General features: G+C 48.4%; 2 protein-coding genes across 2 annotated transcripts; one reads left to right on the top strand and one right to left on the bottom strand.

The window, feature by feature from the left end:
* The first annotated feature begins 381 nt into the window (after positions 1 to 381).
* Naaladl1 (N-acetylated alpha-linked acidic dipeptidase like 1) lies at positions 382 to 13,359 on the top strand. The gene is made up of 18 exons (XM_051193773.1): positions 382 to 581; positions 662 to 834; positions 911 to 1,032; positions 1,379 to 1,501; positions 5,590 to 5,873; positions 5,956 to 6,060; positions 6,538 to 6,623; positions 6,745 to 6,864; positions 9,325 to 9,410; positions 9,497 to 9,560; positions 9,639 to 9,706; positions 9,846 to 9,937; positions 10,021 to 10,111; positions 12,236 to 12,317; positions 12,399 to 12,572; positions 12,648 to 12,735; positions 12,840 to 12,932; positions 13,142 to 13,359. Exons 1-18 carry the CDS (start codon positions 382 to 384, stop codon positions 13,326 to 13,328), a joined length of 2,238 nt encoding a protein of 745 aa, XP_051049730.1. The 3' UTR covers positions 13,329 to 13,359.
* A 172-nt stretch (positions 13,360 to 13,531) lies between these two features.
* On the bottom strand, positions 13,532 to 19,100 carry Sac3d1 (SAC3 domain containing 1). Its single transcript, XM_051193766.1, has 2 exons — positions 18,337 to 19,100; positions 13,532 to 14,113 (listed from the first exon to the last, which is right to left on the bottom strand). Exons 1-2 carry the CDS (start codon positions 18,908 to 18,910, stop codon positions 13,617 to 13,619), a joined length of 1,071 nt encoding a protein of 356 aa, XP_051049723.1. The 5' UTR covers positions 18,911 to 19,100; the 3' UTR covers positions 13,532 to 13,616.
* Positions 19,101 to 19,502: the final 402 nt, after the last annotated feature.

A 19,502-nucleotide genomic window follows, 5' to 3' on the forward strand; every position in this document is an offset into this window, starting at 1 on the left:
CTCAAGCCATCAAGGCACCAGTGTCAGAGGCTGAATGACCTCGATGAGGACACAGAGGTGACAGGGTTCACAGTGGGGCAGTCAGCAGAGCCCTGTACATTCCAGACTTGCTGTGGTGTCAGTTTCACAGGGAGACCTGGAAGGACCATTCCCTTTGCCAGCTGTGGTGTCCCCACATTGTCCTGGTTCTTTCAGACAGCCCTTTCAGATGAACAATTTAAAGTGTGGTTCAGGTGTCTGTTCCTGGCTGTCACTGCAGGATGTTCCCTGGCTCTTCAGCACAGGGACAAAAGAACAGCACCACCCAGGAGTAATGGTTAACCAGCTGGACACCTCATATATAAGGAAGACCAGCCAGGGCTGCTGGGCTGTTTCTACAGGATGCACTGGGCAAAAATACTGGGGGTGGGCATCGGGGTTGCTGCCCTGTTTGGACTGGGGATCATCCTGGGCCACTTTGCCATCCCCAAAGCAACTGACCCTCAGTCCCCCTGCACTTCAGACTCCCAGGACCTGGACCTGGCAATCCTTGACTCTGTAATGGGACAACTAGATGCCAGCAGGATCCGAGAGAACCTTCGGTAAGAGGTGGGTCCTCCAAAACCCCTGTTAGGCAGGGACCTCCCCTGACACACTCCACCCTCCCCTGCTCACCCTTCAGAGAACTCTCCAAGGAGCCACATGTGGCCTCCAGTGCTCGGGATGAGGCCCTGGTTCGTCTGCTGCTGGAACGCTGGCAGGATACCGAAACTGGCCTAGACTCAGCCAAGACCTCTGAGTATAAGGTCCTGCTCTCCTTCCCCAGCCAAAAGCAGCCGAATATTGTGGAAGTTGGTGAGGTCCTGTGCAGGAATTCTGGGGTGGTGAGGGCTGCTGCTGGGACCAGCACTGACCTGGCTTTCTCACACAGTGGGTCCCAATGGAATGGTCTTCCACTCCTTCCAACCTGGAGAAAAAAATCTGACTGGGGAGCAGGTGGAGCCCAATGTGTTGCAACCTTATGCTGCCTATGCACCCCCTGGGGCCCCAAAGGTGAGCCTAGAACCCCCCACCACCATATTCTGTCTCTCTTTGATTCCCACTCTGAAGCAGGGGCATCTGAGGAGTGCTTCAAGTGGAGCCCCAAACCCCCTGCACTGATATTACACATGGTGGTGGTGTTGCTATCCTCCATTAGTCATTCAGCAAACACTAGTTAGAGGTCTCTACTCAAAACCTTGTACAGGACACTTAGAGAAGAGGGTAGCCACTTTGGGGGTACATCATCTTTGGGTGAGGAGAGAGAACCAAAGCTCTTGCTGCTGCTACTCTATCTTTGTATCCCTTTGTACCTGCCTTTGGCCAAGCCTCACCTACAGCCCTTTCCTCTTGGGATTAGGGCCTGCTCGTCTATGCCAACCGAGGCTCAGAAAAGGACTTCGAGGATCTGGAGAAGTGGGGCATCAACCTTGAAGGCACAATTGCCCTGACTCACTATGGGGGTGTGGGACGTGGAGCCAAGGCAAGTAGCATTCACTGTGCAGGGACCTGGGTAGACAAGGGCCAAGGGTGGGCAGTGCTAGGAGAGAAAGAGACTGCGCTGTAAGTTTATGTGGGCTGGTGTCCCCTCACACCTGGGCTTGTGTCACCTGGTATTCTAAGGGCCAACAGGGACAAAAACCCCAAGCTCTTAGGTTCCTTTTTGTCCCCTCAAGACAGTGTCTCTCAGTGTAGCCCGGGCTGTCCTGGAACTCACTCTGTAGACCAGGCTAGTCTCGAACTCACAGAGATCTGCCTGCCTCTGCCTCCCCAGGGCTGGGATTAAAGATGTGTGCCCACACTGCTCAGCTAATTGGCAATTTGAAAAACAAGGTTTAAGAAGTCTTTTTTTTTTTCCTCTTAAATTTATGTATTTACTTATTTATTATGTATACAGTGTTCTGCCTGTATGTACACCTGCAGGCCAGAAGAGGGCACCAGACACAGGAGCTCACTACCATGTGCTGGGAACTCAGGACCTTTAGAAGAGCAGGCAGTGCTCTTAACCGCTGAGCCATCTCTCCAGCCCTAAAAAGTCTTTTTAAAACCTTTTTTCTTTTTTCCATGTTTATTTATTTGAGGGGAAGAATGTTCCTGTGTGTGGGAACAGAGGACAACTTGCAGGAGTCCGTTCTTTCCTCCCACCATGTGTGTCCTGGGGATTGAACTCAGGTCACCAGGCTTGGTGGCAAGCACCTTTTACCTGCTGTGCCATCTTACCAGCCCAGGAATCGACTCTTTAAGTTGTGTTTTATTCAGAGACCTGGTGATCTATAATATAAAGTAGCACAGGCTAACATCTTAAAAACTGGCATTTCCTCCCCAGCCAGGAGGTCCATACAGTGAGAAAGAAGCAAAGGCAGCAGTCATTCTGGAGCTCGGTCAGGATCATTGGCTCAGGGCTAGCTACATACATGAGACTTGCAATGTTTTTGTCTCCTTTTCATCCACTGCACTGTCTGCTCCTTCCCTGGGTGTCTAATTAAGTGTCTGCTGATTCCAACCAGGTACTCTGGGGCTGGGGCAGGGCTAACTGAAATAGACCACTAACAACACATCCTATAGGCTCCTTCCTGCAATGCAGAGGACCCTGGGGCTCCATGGATGGCAGCTGGTCTAATCAAATTGGAAAGCTCCAGGATTTAGGGAGAGAGGGTATCTCAAAAAGTATGGTGGAAGTGGAGCACACCTTTAATCCCTGAAGAGGGAGGCAGAGGTAAAAAGATGTCTTGTGAGTTCCAGGCCAGCCTGTACTACATAGAGTTTTCCAGGATTAGAAAAAACAAACACAAAACAACAACAAAAAACCAAGCCAGGTGTGGTGGCGCACAGCTTTAATCCCAGCAAAGACAGGAGGAGCTGTATGACTCTGAGAATAACCTGGTCTATGTAGAGAATTCCAAAACAGTTAGGATTATATAAACAAAGCAACACCAATAACCTAAATAACCAAAAAGGTGGAAAGTGATCAGGTGCACAGACACTTGTACAAATACACACACACACACACACACACACAGAGAGAGAGAGAGAGAGAGAGAGGAAGAGAGAGAGAACAACCCCCCAAACACCCACACACAAAGAAAATGGGGGAGAAAATAGAAAGCGGATGGGGGATAGTAGCTGCTGCTTGTTCTTTCCCCCAGTTTTTCTATTTTTTTGAGACAAGGTTTCTCTGTGTAGCCCTGGCTGTCCTGGAACTAGCTCTGTAGACCAGGCTGGCCTCGAACTCACAGAGATCCACCTGCCTCTGCCTCCCACGGGCTGGGACTAAAGGCGTGCCCCACCAATGACCCGAAGCTGTCACAGTTTTAAAGTCTATGATGTGTTAAGAACATTGGTGATATGCACCATCATTACTATCCATGTAATTATTATTATTTGAAACCAACATTGCAGGGGCTGCTGTAGAGATGGCTCTTGCTGGGCCTGAGTTCAGATCCCATGTCAGGTGGCTCACAACTACCTGAAACTTCAGTTCCAGGAGATGGGCACCTCTGGCCTCCTCAGGCACTGGAACCCATGCACATACCCACTTACAGACACACAGACACATTATTTAAACAAATAATAAAATACATCTTTCGCTTTTTTGGGGGGTGGGAAGGGTTTTTCTGTGTAACAGCCCTGGCTGTCCTGGAACTGGATTTATAGACCAGTCTGGCCTCAGACTCACAGAGATCTGAGTTTTGGGACTAAAGGTGTGTGCTATGTTTTGTTTTTTTGAACTGAAATTCCATTTAACAATATCTTCTCCAATTGCACTACAGGCCTTTGATATCCTCAACTTCAGTGCCCTTTGTAATTTTAATTGATAATGAGTGTTTTGCCTGAATATAAACGAAATGCCCACAGAGGCTGGAGAGGACATCAGATCCCCTGGAACTGGAGTTAAAGATAGTTAGGAGCTGCCATGTGGGTGCTGGGAATTGAACCTTGGTCCTCTGGAAGAGCAGCCAATTCCCCTTTTTTGTTGTATTTTGTTTTGTTTTGTTTTGTTTTTGTTTTTCAAGATAGGTTTCCTTTGTTGTAGCCTTGGCTACACAAAGTTCTGGACCTTGTTCTGTTTAGCAGTCTGGCCTCAAACTCAAGGAGATCCATGCCTGCCTCTGCCTCCTGAGTGCTGGGATTAAAGGCATTTGCCCCCATAGCATGGCACAGCTAATGCTCTCTCTAGACATGCCAAATTCTTTTTTTTTTTTGTTTTTCGAGACAGTGTTTCTCTGTGTAGCTTTGGAGTCTGTCCTGGAACTAGCTCTGTAGACCAGGATGGCCTCAAACTCACAGAGATCCTCCTGCCTCTGCCTCCCGAGTGCTAGGATTAAAGGTGTATGCCACTGACGCCCAGCTAACTTTTAATTTTTATGAAAAAGGACTTCAGATATTTGTTTGTTTATGTGTCTGTCTGTGTGCCTGTATGTGCAGGTTTATGTTGTATGGATGGCTTCAGTGCCCAGGAGAGGGCATCTGATCCAGTTTGATGGAGTTACAATTATAATCATACATCATTTGCAGGGTGGTGGTAGTGGCACACTCCTTTAATCTCAGCCCTGGGGAGGCAGAGGCAGGCAGATCTCTGTGAGTTCAAGGCCAGCTTTGTTTACAGAATGATTTCCAGGAAAGCCAGGACTGTGACACAGAGAAACCCTGTCTTGATTTTTGTTGTTGTTTGTTTGTTTGCTTGAGACAGTCTCTACATAGCCCTAACTGTTCTGGAATTCTCTGTAGACAAGGCTGGCCTTGAATTCACAGAGATCTGTCTGCCTCAGCCTCCTGAGTACTGGAACTAAAGGTGTGTGACATCATACTTGGCAATATGTAGCATTTTGTACTTGACTTATTTCACCTAGCCTAACATTTTCAAGGTTCCTTGAAGTTGTATTAGGACTTTATTCCTTTTCAAGTCAGAATAACATCCCATCGTTGGACTGCAGATGTGGTTCAGTTGATAGAGTGGTTGCCTAACATGTAGGAAGGAGCTCCTAAATTGGATTCTCAGCAGCCTGTAGAACCGGATGTTGTAGCACACTCCTGTAATCTCAGCACTGGGGGAGGGATTTGGAGGCAGGAAGATCAGAAGCTCAAGGTCATCCTTGGATACTTAGAGAGTTTGAGGCTAGCCTGGGTTGCATAAGACCTTGTCTCCAAGTATATATACCACCTCTTATTCATTCAACTGTACATTGATAGACACTTTGGCTGTTTCTCATTTTAGATGTGAGAATAATGCTGCTTCTAGAAGGTGTACATCTTTTTCTTGCTTGAGACTGAGTTTCACTCTGTGGTCCAGGCTAGCCTCAACTACATAACACTCCTTCCGTTTCTGTGTCTTGAGTGCTGGGATTACAGGCATCAGCCACCGATGACTATATACCTGCACAGTATTCCATCAAGGGTATCTTCCTTTTTTTCAGCCAGATACCACCAGTAGCCCAAGTAGTTCTCCCATAAATTATCCTGCTTGTGGGGAGACAGAGCAATTCTGATTTCCATGTAGAGAAGAGAGGAGGAGGTGTAGGGCCTGCCTGTCCCCGTCTGTCACTTGCACATAGCCTCCTCTGTTTTCTGCAGGCCATTAATGCTGCCAAGCATGGAGTGGTTGGAGTGCTAGTGTACACAGACCCTGGCGATATCAATGATGGGAAGAGCTTGCCCAGTGAAACCTTCCCCAACTCCTGGGGCCTGCCTCCCTCTGGTGTGGAGCGAGGCTCCTACTATGAGTATTTTGGGGACCCTCTGACTCCCTACCTTCCAGCTCATCCCTCTTCTTTCCGCTTGGATCTTAACAACATCTCTGGATTTCCCCCAATTCCTGCCCAGCCCATTGGCTTTGAGGATGCAAAAGACCTGCTCTGGTGAGCCCATGCCCAGTCCTCTGCCTGTCCTCAGACACCTGCAGATGCCAAACTTACCCTCACAGTCATCTCTCCTCCACAGTAACCTCACTGGGGCCTCTGCCCCAGCTACCTGGCAGGGAGCACTGGGCTGTGACTACAAGCTGGGGCCAGGCTTCAGGCAGGATGGGAGCTTCCCAGAAGGCAGGTGAGGCAGGCTTCTCTCTTCCTCCTAGTTTCCCCAACTCCATTCCTCCCTGATGCCCTCTTACTTGACTTTCCTTTTTCCCCTCTTCAAGACCATTTTAGGCCTCTCCAGAGCAGCTGTCTTTGGGGGAAGCTGACTGGAAGGAGTGTGAACCACTAAACTCCATGGGGTCTCCTTGCCCCTCACCCACTTTCTTCTCCAGCCGCTGCCTCCTTTGAACGTGCTGCAGGACCTGGGCAGTGCACTCCTGGCCAGTGTCTGCTTCCCCATCTGAGCGAGTCTGCTCCCAGGCGTCCCCTTTCCCCAAGCCAAGGAGGCTTCCAACCAAAAGAGGGGCAGCTTGGCTTACTGCTTTCCTTGGTCCTACTGGGCAAGTGACTTCCAGTGTCACCTCTCTCTTGGCTTCACTTCCTCCTGAATTTGATAAGGGGACAGGAGAGGGCTTAATTCTAACCGTAGCCTTCATTCCACCCCTAGTGAGGTGAAAATGAGTGTCCACAACAGTCTGGAGCTGAGAAACTCCTCCAATGTCCTGGGCATCATCCAAGGGTCTGTGGAGCCTGGTGAGTCTGCTTGCACCAAGCCCTGCCACTCCCCTGGGCCCTGCAGTGGTTGCAGCCCACCTTGGCCTGCCTGTCCTCTGCTGACCCTTCTCTGCCCCTCTGACTCTGATTCTCCCTTCAGATCGTTATGTAATCTATGGAAACCATCGGGACAGCTGGGTACATGGAGCAGTGGACCCCAGCAGTGGTACCGCTGTCCTCCTGGAGATCTCCCGGGTCCTGGGAACTTTGCTAAAGAAGGGTGAGGCTATCCTCTCTCCTGGTCACTCCTTCCCAGAAGCCCTGGAGTCATTTCCAGCCCACTTCTTCCATTACCTCCCATCTCTAGGGTTCACCTGAGTCAGGACATGAACCCTGGAGGCATAAGTACCTGGGCACCAGCCCCTGGTCTTGGGAACCTTGGGGCTCGAGGAACAGATAGCTGGTATATACTGCCATCTTCAGGAGCCTCCTGTGCATCTTGGTAGAGTCAGGCCCCATAGGCTGTAAACACGGGTCTGTCCAGGCTCTACCCATAGGGTGCCATGCCATTTAAGGCGTGTCTAACTGTTCTGGTGACATTTCAGCACCAGAACCCTTCAGAGAAAAGGGTGGTAGAGCCTCATGTAGGGCAAGGAGTCATAACTATGGAGGAAGCTGAGCAGCCAGGGACAGTGGCAATCAGAGAAGAGATTAGGAAGGAGGTTGAGGCTGTCTGTGTCCAGCTTGGAAAAGGCACTTGTGACATGAACTGGAGAGTTGTTAGCAACCACAGGAGGTCAAACAGATGTAGCCAAGATCAGCTGAGGAGGGCAGGTGGTGAGCTGGGGATAGGTAGATTCCTAGAGCTCTGTGGCCAGCCAATCTAGCCTTCTTGGTTAGTTCTCTTGGCCATGGAGACCTCATCTCAAAAAACCAAGAGGTTACTTGGACATAGCTAATCTTTTCCTCGTGTATTTATTATAATTTAATACCTCAAAGTAGGCAGAGTCTAAATAATCCTATAGATTATCAGAAAATAATAATAAATGGTATAGAGATATGTGCTTTCTGGAAATGAGAAAACAACACCACCAACAAAAAAATTAAACAAACCTTTGATTGTACACACACAAACACTGGCACCCACACAGGAGAGCCCTGGAGATCTGATCGAGGACCATAAAGTGCATGTCTCCAGCAGCTCCTTAGCTCTTCTTGTCTTTCAAGATGCTGGTATTTGTCGTATTTCCAAGTATGGATTAGACAGATTACAATCATGCTCTACATTTCTGGCAAGAAAAAGTGTGGGGATTTGTAGTTACAAACATGTAACATACTGTATATAAAGGTTTTGTTTCTTCTTAAGCCAAAAGATGAATGTTAGGTGTGGTGCTTTATGTCTGTTAGCTCAGACCTCAGGAGACCAAGGCATAAAGAGGGCCAGGAGTTCAAGGCCAGCCTGTTCTACAGAGTGAGTTTCAGACCACCCAGGGTCACAGAGTAAGACCCTATCTCAATAATTAAATAAGTAAATTAATAAATAAGGGTTGGGGTTGCAGGTCAGTTGGTAAAATGCTTACCTATGCAAGAGGTCCTGGACTTGATCCCAGTGAAGGCAGGAGAATTAGAAGGTCAAGGTCAACCTTAGTGAATTTGGATACACTAGATACAAAAGAAAAGATGAGATCCCCAACGGAATCACATGTCTGTGACTCGACACTCCCCCCCCCACCCCCCACAGGGTTTCTCTATGTAGCTTTTGGAGCCTGTCCTGGAACTCACTTTGTAGACCAGGCTGGCCTCAGACTCACAGAGATCCACCTGTCCCTGAGTGCTGGGAGGCTGTACATCTTTTCTAGCTCTTAAGGGTGTGTGCCACCACTGCCCAACCACGTCTGTGATCTTAACACTGGGAAGGCTGAGGTGGGTGGATGGTGAGTTTAAGACTAACCTGTGATACACGAGTAGTTTTAGGCCAACTTCAACTATATATTGTGACCCTGTTTCAGAAAACAACAAAGACTCAAACAAGAATGATCAAATAATCCAGTTGCAGCCAGAGCTGATGACAAAAGAAGGGGCATGTGGAGTTGAGGGAATATGGAGTTGATGAGGGGGCAAGCATGAGTCTCCAGTGTGGCTGGGGACTGTGGCAAGCACACTGTGGGAAGGTAGCCTGGAGATGGAGGCCAGGCTGCAGAATGCTGTGGGAGGCAGGATGGGATCCTGGATAAATCACAGGCTTCTGGGACTGGATGTCTGGATTTAAACCCTGCTCTGCTGTCTATGGCTATGACCTTGGGCAAGTCATTTAAGTTCTCTGTGCCTCAGTTTTCTCAACTGTGAAATGGAAAGATACTGTTGTAAGGGTTGGTTTGGGATAAAGCCATTGGGCAAATACCAATGTATTATCAACAAATATTTCCTGGGATGCTTGGAGATTGAGGGAAGAGGTTCAGATTTCCTCAAGGCAGGTCTACTGTGAACCAGAGAGGAGGTGAGGCATTCTGGCCAAAAGAGGCCGTGACCCAGGGGTTCCTGGGGTAGGGTATGTTGAGAGAGGGAGGCTAGAAAGAGGATCACCTCCTGGAAGTCTGGTAGGTTATTAGGGCTCCCTGACATGAGCTGTACACCTTTTCTAGCTTTTCCCTCCCTTCCATGTCCCCAGCCTATTCCCGAACTCACCCTGGGTCAGAGGACCCTGCTCTCTAACTCCTCATGTGTGCCCTTTTTTCTCCAGGCACTTGGAGACCCCGCAGATCCATCATCTTTGCCAGCTGGGGGGCGGAGGAATTCGGGCTCATTGGCTCTACGGAATTCACAGAGGTGAGTGAGCCTCACAAAAAGATGGGTGCAAGTGGTCCTTGGATGGGGTGGTAAATGGACTGAGGTGTTGTCCCCTAACTCTGTAGGAGTTCCTCAGCAAGCTACAGGAGCGCACAGTGGCCTACATCAATGTGGACATCTCTGTGTTTGGTATGGGAGGTTCTGCCAGCTGGGAGTGGGCAGGAAAAGGAGATGGATCCAAACAGGTCTCCTTGCTTCCTCCCACAGCCAATGCTACCCTCCGGGCACAGGGGACACCCCCTGTACAAAGTGTGATCTTTTCTGCCACCAAAGAGGTACAAGGGGTTGTGGAGGATCTATTTGGCATGGGGCTCACGGATTACAGTTGATCTGGAGATTGGAGTCTGGTAGAGAACCCCATCCAATTTTTGAGGCTGGGTTTCCTGAACCATCAAATGTTCCTCTCTGTACTAGATCAGTGCACCAGGTCCCAGTGGCCTCAGTATCTATGACAACTGGATCCGATATACCAATCGCAGTAGTTCAGTGTATGGCCCCATCCCCAGGTGAGCCCAGAAACCAGAAAGGCAGGACCATAGGCTCAGCATGTCCACCCAGCACCCTCCAAATGCTGTCCTCTCTCTTCCAGCATGGGCACACTCGGTGCAGGCAGTGACTATGCCTCATTCATCCACTTCCTGGGCATCTCTTCCATGGACCTTGCCTACACCTATGACAGGGTGAGCAATCTTCCATACCACTCCCCTCCAAGTACTGTTGCATCAAATCTCAGGGGAGGGTCTGGTACAGACTGTCTCTGACTCATTGACTAAGCAGCTGTGTGTCTTGGTTTTGTTTGCTGTTTTTGTGACTAACACTCTGACAAAAGCGACTTTGAGGACAATAGGTTTTTTTCAGCTCACAAGTCTAGGTCACAGACCATTATAGCAGGAAGTCACAGCAGCAGGAGCTCCAGAGAACACATTACATTCACAGTGAAGGGCAGAAAGCAGTGAGTGAATGTGCCATTACTAGTGCTCAGTTCAATTTCTCCATCCCTGCCCTAGGGAATAGTACTGTAAGACCCTAATTTCAGGGTCCTGATGGGCCGATGGGAGAGCCCCGTGACACAAACACCAAAACCAGGAGATGCAACAAGCAAGAGATGTTTATTGAGCGAGTGCACTTGGGTGTCAGCAATCTTGGGGAAAGCTGCACACCCCTCAAAGGTTTCAGGCTCTTTTTATAGAGAAGACTGCAAATCAGCATACATGCATGGGGCACAAGGTGATTGATTATAAAGTATGATCTCATGTTTGAGAGATCACCCAGGTGTGACTTGAAAAGTCCCCAGACTGTCCATTGGCCAGGTACGACCCAGACAGGGCTATTCATCTGGGACTATTTGTTCCAGGGTTGGGGGCCTACCTATTTCCTTGTTGTGGTCCAAGACCTGGGAGAAACTTCAGTTATTTCACAAAGGTTTGATGATTCAGTCACTAGCCCTATTTAACAGAATCAGCCTAGCATATAACCACTAGTCCCATCACCATAGTAACCTTGCATGTTCTTATAATTCCTGTTCTTTCCTCCCATGTCAATGTCCATTCTTTATGATTTTTCTATATTTCACTTGCAAGGATTATTCTCCTACCCCTTTCTTACATCCTTGCTCTGCAAACTAAAATCTTTCAGTACTACCCAGTATGGTCCTCCCAACCCAATGACTGTAATCAATATAGACTCCCACAGACATGCCCACAGGCCATCCTGATCTAGACAGTTCCTGAGACTCTTCCCGGGTGATTCTAGACTGTGTCAAGTTGACAATGAGAACTAGTCATTAACCCTGAACAACACAGGCCAACTATCTTGGTTAGGGTTTCTATTCTAGGAGACATCATGACCACAACAACTTTTATAAAGGAAGACATCTAATTGGGGTGACTTACAGTTTCAGGGGTTTAGTCTGTTACCATCATGGTGGGACATGGTGATGCAGGCAGACATGGTGTTGGAGAAGGAGCTAAGGCTTCTACATCTCAATCCCCAGGCAACAGGAAGTGAACTGTCACTGTACTTGAGCATAGACTTCAAAGCCCACCTCCACAGTGACATTTCTCCAATGAAGCCACACCTACTCAACAAAGCCACACCTCCTAGTAGTGCCAATTACATTCAAACTACCTCACCAACTTCCTTAAGTTCTCTGAGCATGTTTATACTCATCAGATATTTGTACTGTAGTGCCATGTTATGCCTTATTGAGGAGGAAGACTGGTGTCTATCAGTTGTAGGATGGTAGTGACTAAGCAGAATTGAGTTTGGAAATGCTTTTGTGGGCATCAGCACTAACCAAGCAATGTTAGAGAACTAAGAGGACTCATACATTTTTGTAGGGACTGAGGTGGGAGCTGTAGCTCCTCTGACCTGCCTGTACCTCTTTTCTTTTTGTCTTTTTCAAGACAGTGTTTCTCTGTGTAACAGCCCTGGCTGTCCTTGAACTCACTCTGTAGACCAGGCTGGCCTCAAACTCTTGTAGATCTGCCTGCCTCTGTCTCCCCAATGCTGGGATTAAGGGCCTGTGTGCACCACCACCGCCCAGCTGGCCTGCACCTCTTGAGTGGATGCCCTAAGGCCCTTTCTCCCCCAGCTATGCTGCCCTTGGGTGGTGGAACTGGGATCCCCATACCTGACTCTACAGCCCTAAACTCTTCCTCTGCCCTATCTGGGAGATACCAGGCAGGTTAGTCCCTGAGCCTCAGTTACTCCTCTTAAGTGGAAATCCTGAAGCTCACATGCTGTGCTAACACAGCTTATAGGGTTTTCTACCTCAAGCCTAGCCCCTCTCCTTATTCTTCTAGAGCAAGACCTCAGCCAGGATCTATCCTACCTACCACACGGCTTTTGACACCTTTGATTACATGGAGAAGTTTCTGGACCCTGGTGAGGAGGAAACAGGGACATTCTGATGAGGACAGAAGGATGGGCTGAAGATGCAGCCCTGGCCTTGTATCCCCTTCACAGGTTTCAGCAGCCACCAAGCTGTGGCCCGGACTGCTGGGAATGTTCTTCTAAGGCTCAGTGACAGCCTCTTCCTGCCTCTCAATGTCAGTGACTACAATGAGACACTACGCAGCTTCCTACAGGCTGCACAAGAGAATCTCAGCAACCTACTACAGCAGCATAATATCAGCCTGGGTATGTACACCCCAACAAAGAAGTCGGGGAACCTTGTATCCCCAGGCAGGGCTAAGCCAGTTGTTTCCCACCCAGGTCCCCTGGTGACAGCAGTGGAGAAGTTCGAGACAGCAGCTGCAGCCTTAAACCAGCACATCTCAGCCCTGCAGAAGAACAACCCTGAGTGAGCATGAGCAGTGGGGCAGGTGTCTGGAAGGGGCCACTAAGGGTACATATCAAGCTAGCAGTTGAACTGCTGGCTTGCAGGGTGATCCATATGCCTTCCAGTCCCTTGCAGGTACGGATGGTCAATGACCAGCTAATGCTCTTGGAACGGGCATTCCTGAACCCAAGGGCTTTCCCAGAGGAGCGATACTATAGGTGAGCCTATGCCAAATCTCCTGGGAGGCTGGGAAGTGGGGTGGAGCAATGATCCCCCATCCAAAGGTTTCCTGCTTCACTGCCCAATCCACTCACCAATGGTTGGGAAAGGGCTCTATAAGCCCTTGCTTTCAGAGACCAGACCCTGGGAACAGTGTGGAGTTCCAGGCTAACCCCTCAATAACCGTCAGCTTGCTATTTCTCCCCAGTCACGTGCTCTGGGCACCCAACACGGCCTCCGTTGCTACATTCCCAGGTCTGGCCAATGCTTGTGCCAGGGCCCAGGATGCCAACTCTGGATCTGAAGCTTGGGCTGAAGTACAGAGGCAGCTTAGCATTGTAGTAATGGCCCTGGAAGGTGCAGCAGCCACCCTGGAGCCTGTGCATGACTTCTGACCCTAGCTCTGCCTCTTGAGCTTTTCCTTTACCTTGCACCTGTGTGTTTCTCTGGTAAATGTCCCAGCCTTTTCTGATGGTAGTAAGTGAAATCTGGGCCCAAGGAAAAGTGTAGAGGCCATTGCCCAACTTTCTTTCTTCTTGCCCTGCTCTTCAACGGTCTGTCTCCCCTCTTAGCCCTTAAATAAATGGAGTCTAACAAGTTCTTATAAAATGAGTTCCTTTTATTATGTGGGAATCATGAAAAAAGAGTGCCAGGTGTTCCAGTCCAGTCCTTGGACAAGCCTCTCAAGCTGGAGATCTAGGTCTGTGTAAGTCCTTGTCTTCCCCTGCCATGACCACTTCCTCAAGGGTATGTCCCTGCAGCTTGCTTCCCACTAGTATGTGGCAGGTACCAGGGGGTGGGAGTCCTTCCTCAGAGTAGTGACCCCTCAGAAATACAATTCTATCTTTATCTAAGGTCAGTCCATGGGCCTGACACAGGTCTTGTGCTTCACGGGGTCCATCCAGGGCCAGAAGGTGTACTATGAAGTCCAAAGGCAAGGTCTGTCCTTTAGGAGTGCTCAGGGCACGGGCCAGACGGGCCAGGGCTTTGCGGCGGGCGTAGCCAATGTGTCCCTGCACTGCACAGCTTGGTAGGTAGGGCAGGGTGCGAAGCAGACGAAACAGCCGGGCGTGGTTGCCTTCACGGAAGGCAGCATCTACAGCCAGAGCAGTTTGAAGGGGCGGGCAGGCACGAAGGGTGGCAGGCAGCTGTAGAACCTCCTGCAGGGCTTCCACAGAGCCTGAGGGCAAGAAGTAGAATCAAGAATGCTTAGTATTTTCTATATCAGTCCTACCCCACATACCATCCCCTCCAGCTCATTCCCACCTGCCAACTCCAGTCATGTGCCAGCCATGTGCCCTTGGAGAGGCTGACCCACCTCCCCTCCTTCCAACCAAGACCCAACCATCATCAGACAGACCCTCCTCTGATCTATTTGCGGTGCCACAAGACCAGACCTCCTTCATTCTAAACCCTTACAAGTGGACAGGGTTTTACATTTACATATGGTGGACACAGGCTATCAAACTATTTGAGTTTCTATTACTGAGACAAAACACCATAAGTGAAAGCAAGTTGGGGAGAAAATGGTTTATTTGGCTTACACTTCCAAATTGCTGTTCATCACTGAGGAAAATCAAGACAGAAAGAAACTCAAGCAGGGCAGAATCCTGGAGGCAGGAGTTGATACAGAAGAGGCCATGGAGGGGTGCTGTTTATTGCTCTGCTCAGCCTGGTTTTTTTTTTTTTCTTTCTTTCTTTCCTTCCTGTTTTCCTGTGTGTAGCCCTGGCTGTCCTGTAGCTAACTCTCTTTGTAGAGACAAGACCATTCTCAACCTCACAGAGATCCACCTACATCTGCCAGTGTGGCTGGGATTAAAGGTGTGGGTCCCTGACTGCTCAGTTTTTTTTTTTTTTGTTTTTCATGACGGGATTTCCCTATGTAGCTTTGGAGCCTATCCTGGAACTCAGATCTGCCTGCCTCTGCCTTCTGAATGCAGAGCTTAAAGGCAGGTATGTGCCAGCACCACTCAGCTTCAGCCTGCTCTTATAGAACCCGGGACCACCAGCCCAACAAGGTGGGCTGGGCCCTCCCTCACTGATCACTAATTGAGAAAATTCCTTACAGGTGGGTCTCATGGAGGATTTCCTCAGCTGAGGATTCTTCCTCTCTTAAGACTCTAGATCTGTCAAGTTGACACAAAAGCAGCCAGTACACAGGCCAAAGCAAGGGCTTGCCTGAGGTTATCCTAGAGCTCAGGCTAATCATGCTGACCTAAACCTAAGTTTTCTGACTGTCTAGACTGCAGTATCAGGAGGATTTTGAGCCGGGCAGTGGTGGCACATGCCTTTAAATTCCAGCATTCTCGAGGCAGAGGAAGGTGGATCCCTGTGAGCTCAAGGCTAGTCTAGTCGAATCAGAGTTCCAAGACAAACAGGCTCCAGGCTCCAAAGCTACTCAGAGAAACCCTGTCTTGAAAACCCAAAAAGAAAAGAGATCTTTGAAGGGAGATTATCATCTTATCTTAGATAAACCGCGGCAGAAACAACTATGACTTTCATTTTAGCAATGTTGTTGTTTACCAGATAAAAGACTTGTGGCTACAAAAAGGTAAAGATTTACAGTAAAGACAGATTCACAATAAGAAAACCTCTAAAGGTTTACAGTGTGTTCTAAAATATATGTAGGTTTGGAGAGAAAATAAATAAAATGGTTTTAAAAAGACAGAGAACAGCTGGGTGTGGTGGCACACGCCTTTAATCCCAGAACTCGGGAGACAGAGGCAAGCAGATCCCTTGTGATTTCAAAGTTAATCTGGTATGCAGAGTGAATTCCAGGATGGATAAAAGTTACACAGAGAAACCCTGTCTCAATTAAAAACAAACAAACAAACAAACAAAAAGAATAAAAGAAAAAAAAAACTAAAAGAAACAGAATAATAAAAAAAGCCACAGATGGAGAGAATATGGATTCTGTACGGTATTATATTGTTTTTGTATTGTTTGACTGCTGAGGAAACAACAACTGTTAAAACAAATGCTGCTGGATCAATTCAATTTATATATTTTAAAAATGCTCTGACTCCAAAATTTAAGTCTAAGGACAAGTTACTGGGGGAAAGGATTTCTACTTTTGTTTCCACAGAAAATGAAAAGCTATGAATTCCTTCCAGACTAATGTGGCTTGATCAAGTCAGACCCCCTGAAACAGAGTTGCTGGTGATCCAACGTTCAAAACAGTTTGAACAAGGCAGCCTTACAGACTAGAGCCAGGATATCTGCATCTTCTTAGGATTCCCCCATAACAGCACCCCCTGTCAGCAGGAAGTAGTTTGGAAAGAACGTAGCCCCAATTCCAAAATATTGTTTATAAATGTTTGTTTTCATTTAAATGGGGTTGGTTATAAATGGTTAATGATCACAACCAATATTTTTAAAGGTAAAAGGAATTATGGTATAGATATGAATACTTTGTGTTGAAACGGATTTTCATTTATTGATATAATTTAAGGTCAATCTTATGATGTGTATATTTCTCCTTTTGTTTAGGTATTGTGTTTATATAGCTCATTTAGAAATGTAATATATAATGTAGTACAGATCATAATTACCTATGATAGTCAAAGCTTAGAGTTAAGTTAGTTAGGTTTTTCAAGATACAGAGATGTATTTGAGAGGAATAGGCATTCTTCAAACCTTTCAAAGACCTACAGAATATGGCATTTAAAATGGTTTAGGGTTTCTCTTGACAGTGAAGCATAACTGCTCCTAGCAACACCACCTGCGTCCGAAAGGACATCGAAGAAACGCGTTATAAAGTTTGCTTTCAATATGGCAAGACTAGCCATTTGGACAAGATACTGCTCTTGTCTGGACTGTTTGACTTTATGCTGTATAAACTGGACATGCAGGACCCACAGGAAAGTGACTGCTGATTCAAGATGGACATTGCTACAGAGTTCCATCTTCATGGAAGGGTCTGCCAGACAGTCTGCAGGACACAGAGAAAAGTGACCGGCAAACTGCCAATACAGGTGGACAGTTTAAAGTTTCCTGCTTTGCTGAAGAGTCTGACAGACACACTATGGCCTATTGGCTGAAGATGGAAGATTACAGAAAAACTTCAGGTGACTGACAAGGCAAGATGTCTCTGTCATTTCTAGAGTTTATATATTATCCTTCTGTGGTCTTTGAAGGAGTTGAAGACAGATAGTTATGATTATAGTTTTCCTTGGTTAGAATTAAAGGTAAGTTACATATAAGACTTGAGACTCACAAAGATAGGATAGATGATGAAATATTTTCTTCAAATCTTACTAAATGTTAATGATCTAAATATTGTTAACTGTGATTCTTACTTGATAACTGTTGCTTATATATTTTGCTATGTTAAGGTTAAAACCCTTTTTATTTAGACAGAAAAGAGATGATGGGAGATGTCATTCTGTATATGTTTCTCATACTGGTTAATGAATAAAGCACTGTTGGCCAATAGGAAAGCAAGATAGGCGGGACTAGGAGGAGGAAAGAGGAAGGGAAGGAGGAGTCAAGATGGAGAGTCTGGAGAAGGCAGAACCGCCAGCCGCCTCTCCCTGGTAAGACCACATGGAAAGACATAGAAATGGGTTAATACTTAAGACAGAGCTAGCCGATAAGAAACTAGTACCTGGCCAACAGAATTATATCAAGTACATAGTCTCAGTGTGTTAATTGGGGCTGGCGCTGCAGCGAGACAAGACCAGGCGGCGGGCAGAAAAAACCTTACTCCTTACATATCTTGGGTGCTGGCTTCATCACACTCACTTCTCTATCTGGGAAGGTCACTTTTTAGGAAGTCTTTCTTCCTTTTCAGGGAATCTTGACTACTGGAACTTTGGACCACTTTTGTAAATTAATGAGTTTAAGAGTCACTCTGGGAGCTGGAGAGACGGCTGAGCAGTTAGGAGCACTGGCTGTTCTTCCTGAGGACCAGAGTTCTATTCCCAGCACCTACATGGCAGCTCACTACTTCTGTAACTACAGTTCCAGGAGATCTGACACTCTCACACAAACAAAACACATGCCCATTTAAAAACAAAAACTGCCCTCCTCTGAGTTGGGATTAAAGGTACCTGTCACCACGCCCATCTTTCCTTTGATAAATAATTCACCCACAAAAAGGACCTTTTAGCAACTTCTGTCAAATTTATTCATGGGCTAGTCTACTGAGTAGTTTTAAAAAGTTTGCTAAGTGTTTTCTAGGCCAAGTCTATTACTATTCCACCTCCCTCCACCTCTCTTATGGAGGTCAGATTGGGCCTGGAGGGTTTACTCTCACGAACTGACTTAACCAAGGAGGAGCTAGCTATTGCTGAGTGATGGAAGCTGCCATATCCCTAAACTACACTGCGCCGCTGATGCTAGGACTGTTTTTCCCCAAAGATCCTTAAGTCCCCACGCTCTGCTGTGTGGGACCCGACTTACCCAAATTGTAAAGCAGAAAGAGGCCCTGGAAAGCGGCCTGGCGAGGGTGCGGGGCGTTGCCCCGTGCGTAGCAGCGCCGCAGCGAACCGAAGCCCTCCTGCACCTGCGTCTGCAGCAGCACGGGGTCCGCGGCTCCGCGCGCCTCTTCGGGTCGCAGCCGCGCCACCACTGCCAGCAGCGTTGCCAGAGCGGCTTCCAGCACCGCCGCTGCTTCCGCGTCACCCACGCCCTGCAGCGACAGATCAAGCCTCACAGCGCGCAGGCGGTCCACCACGAAGCCCGCAACCTCTGCGCACGACGCGTCGGCACGGCCGGCCACCTCACCCGCTAGGTAGCGCACGGTGGCTAGGAGTACTGGGGGCGGCCGCAGCAGGCTGGGCGGGGGCCGGGGCTTGCCTGCCGCCGGCCGGCTGTACTCCTTCACGGCTCGCCGCGGGTCGGCTCGGGGCGCGCTCCCACGGCCGCCCGGCTCCACCTCCAGTCGGTGCAGGCGTCGCTCGCGCTCGCGTCGGGCGCGCTCGGCGGCTGGGCACATGTCTGGGCACAGGCCCCTCGGCAGCTCGCAGCCGGACATGGCAGGGCTGTGGGTAGACGACGCACACTCAGCATCTCGGGGCCAGCGGACACGCGGCGTTGCATCCTGCTGTGGGCTCAGGAAACACTCGTGGGGGCCCGTTTGGCTGGCCCGCCCCCACTCACCCGGGTTCCCCAGACACCGCAAAGCCGGAACACTTCCGTTCCCGCCGGCTTTAGAAACTCCTCCCAGAAGCCACCGCGCCAGGCCTTAAGCCGTCCCATGATGCACCCGCTTGTAGTCCCGCGATGAGGCCATAATCCCCTCCCCCCCAGGTCTTCTGGGATTTAGTGAACTTCAGCTTTTTGTTCTTGGAGCTTTCGAAATAGGTAACCCTACTTTGCGTATCTCTCCATTATCTCTTTAACACACTAAACTAGTGCTATGGGCCTGTCATTAAAGGTGTGGGCAACACCACTCATTTGCTAGAGGCAGCTTATTCAACTCAGTTGGTACAATGTAAACTCAGCCATTGGCAATAATAATCACATGGACCGGGTTGTGTTTTTATTCACACATATTTGAATTTTATAAAATTTTCACTGATCAAAGAATCATTTTCCTTCCAACCATTAACAAAAAAAAAAAAGAA

The sequence above is a fragment of the Phodopus roborovskii genome, unplaced genomic scaffold (genome assembly GCF_943737965.1).
Source record: "Phodopus roborovskii unplaced genomic scaffold, PHOROB, whole genome shotgun sequence".
Classification (NCBI taxonomy): Eukaryota; Metazoa; Chordata; class Mammalia; order Rodentia; family Cricetidae; genus Phodopus; species Phodopus roborovskii.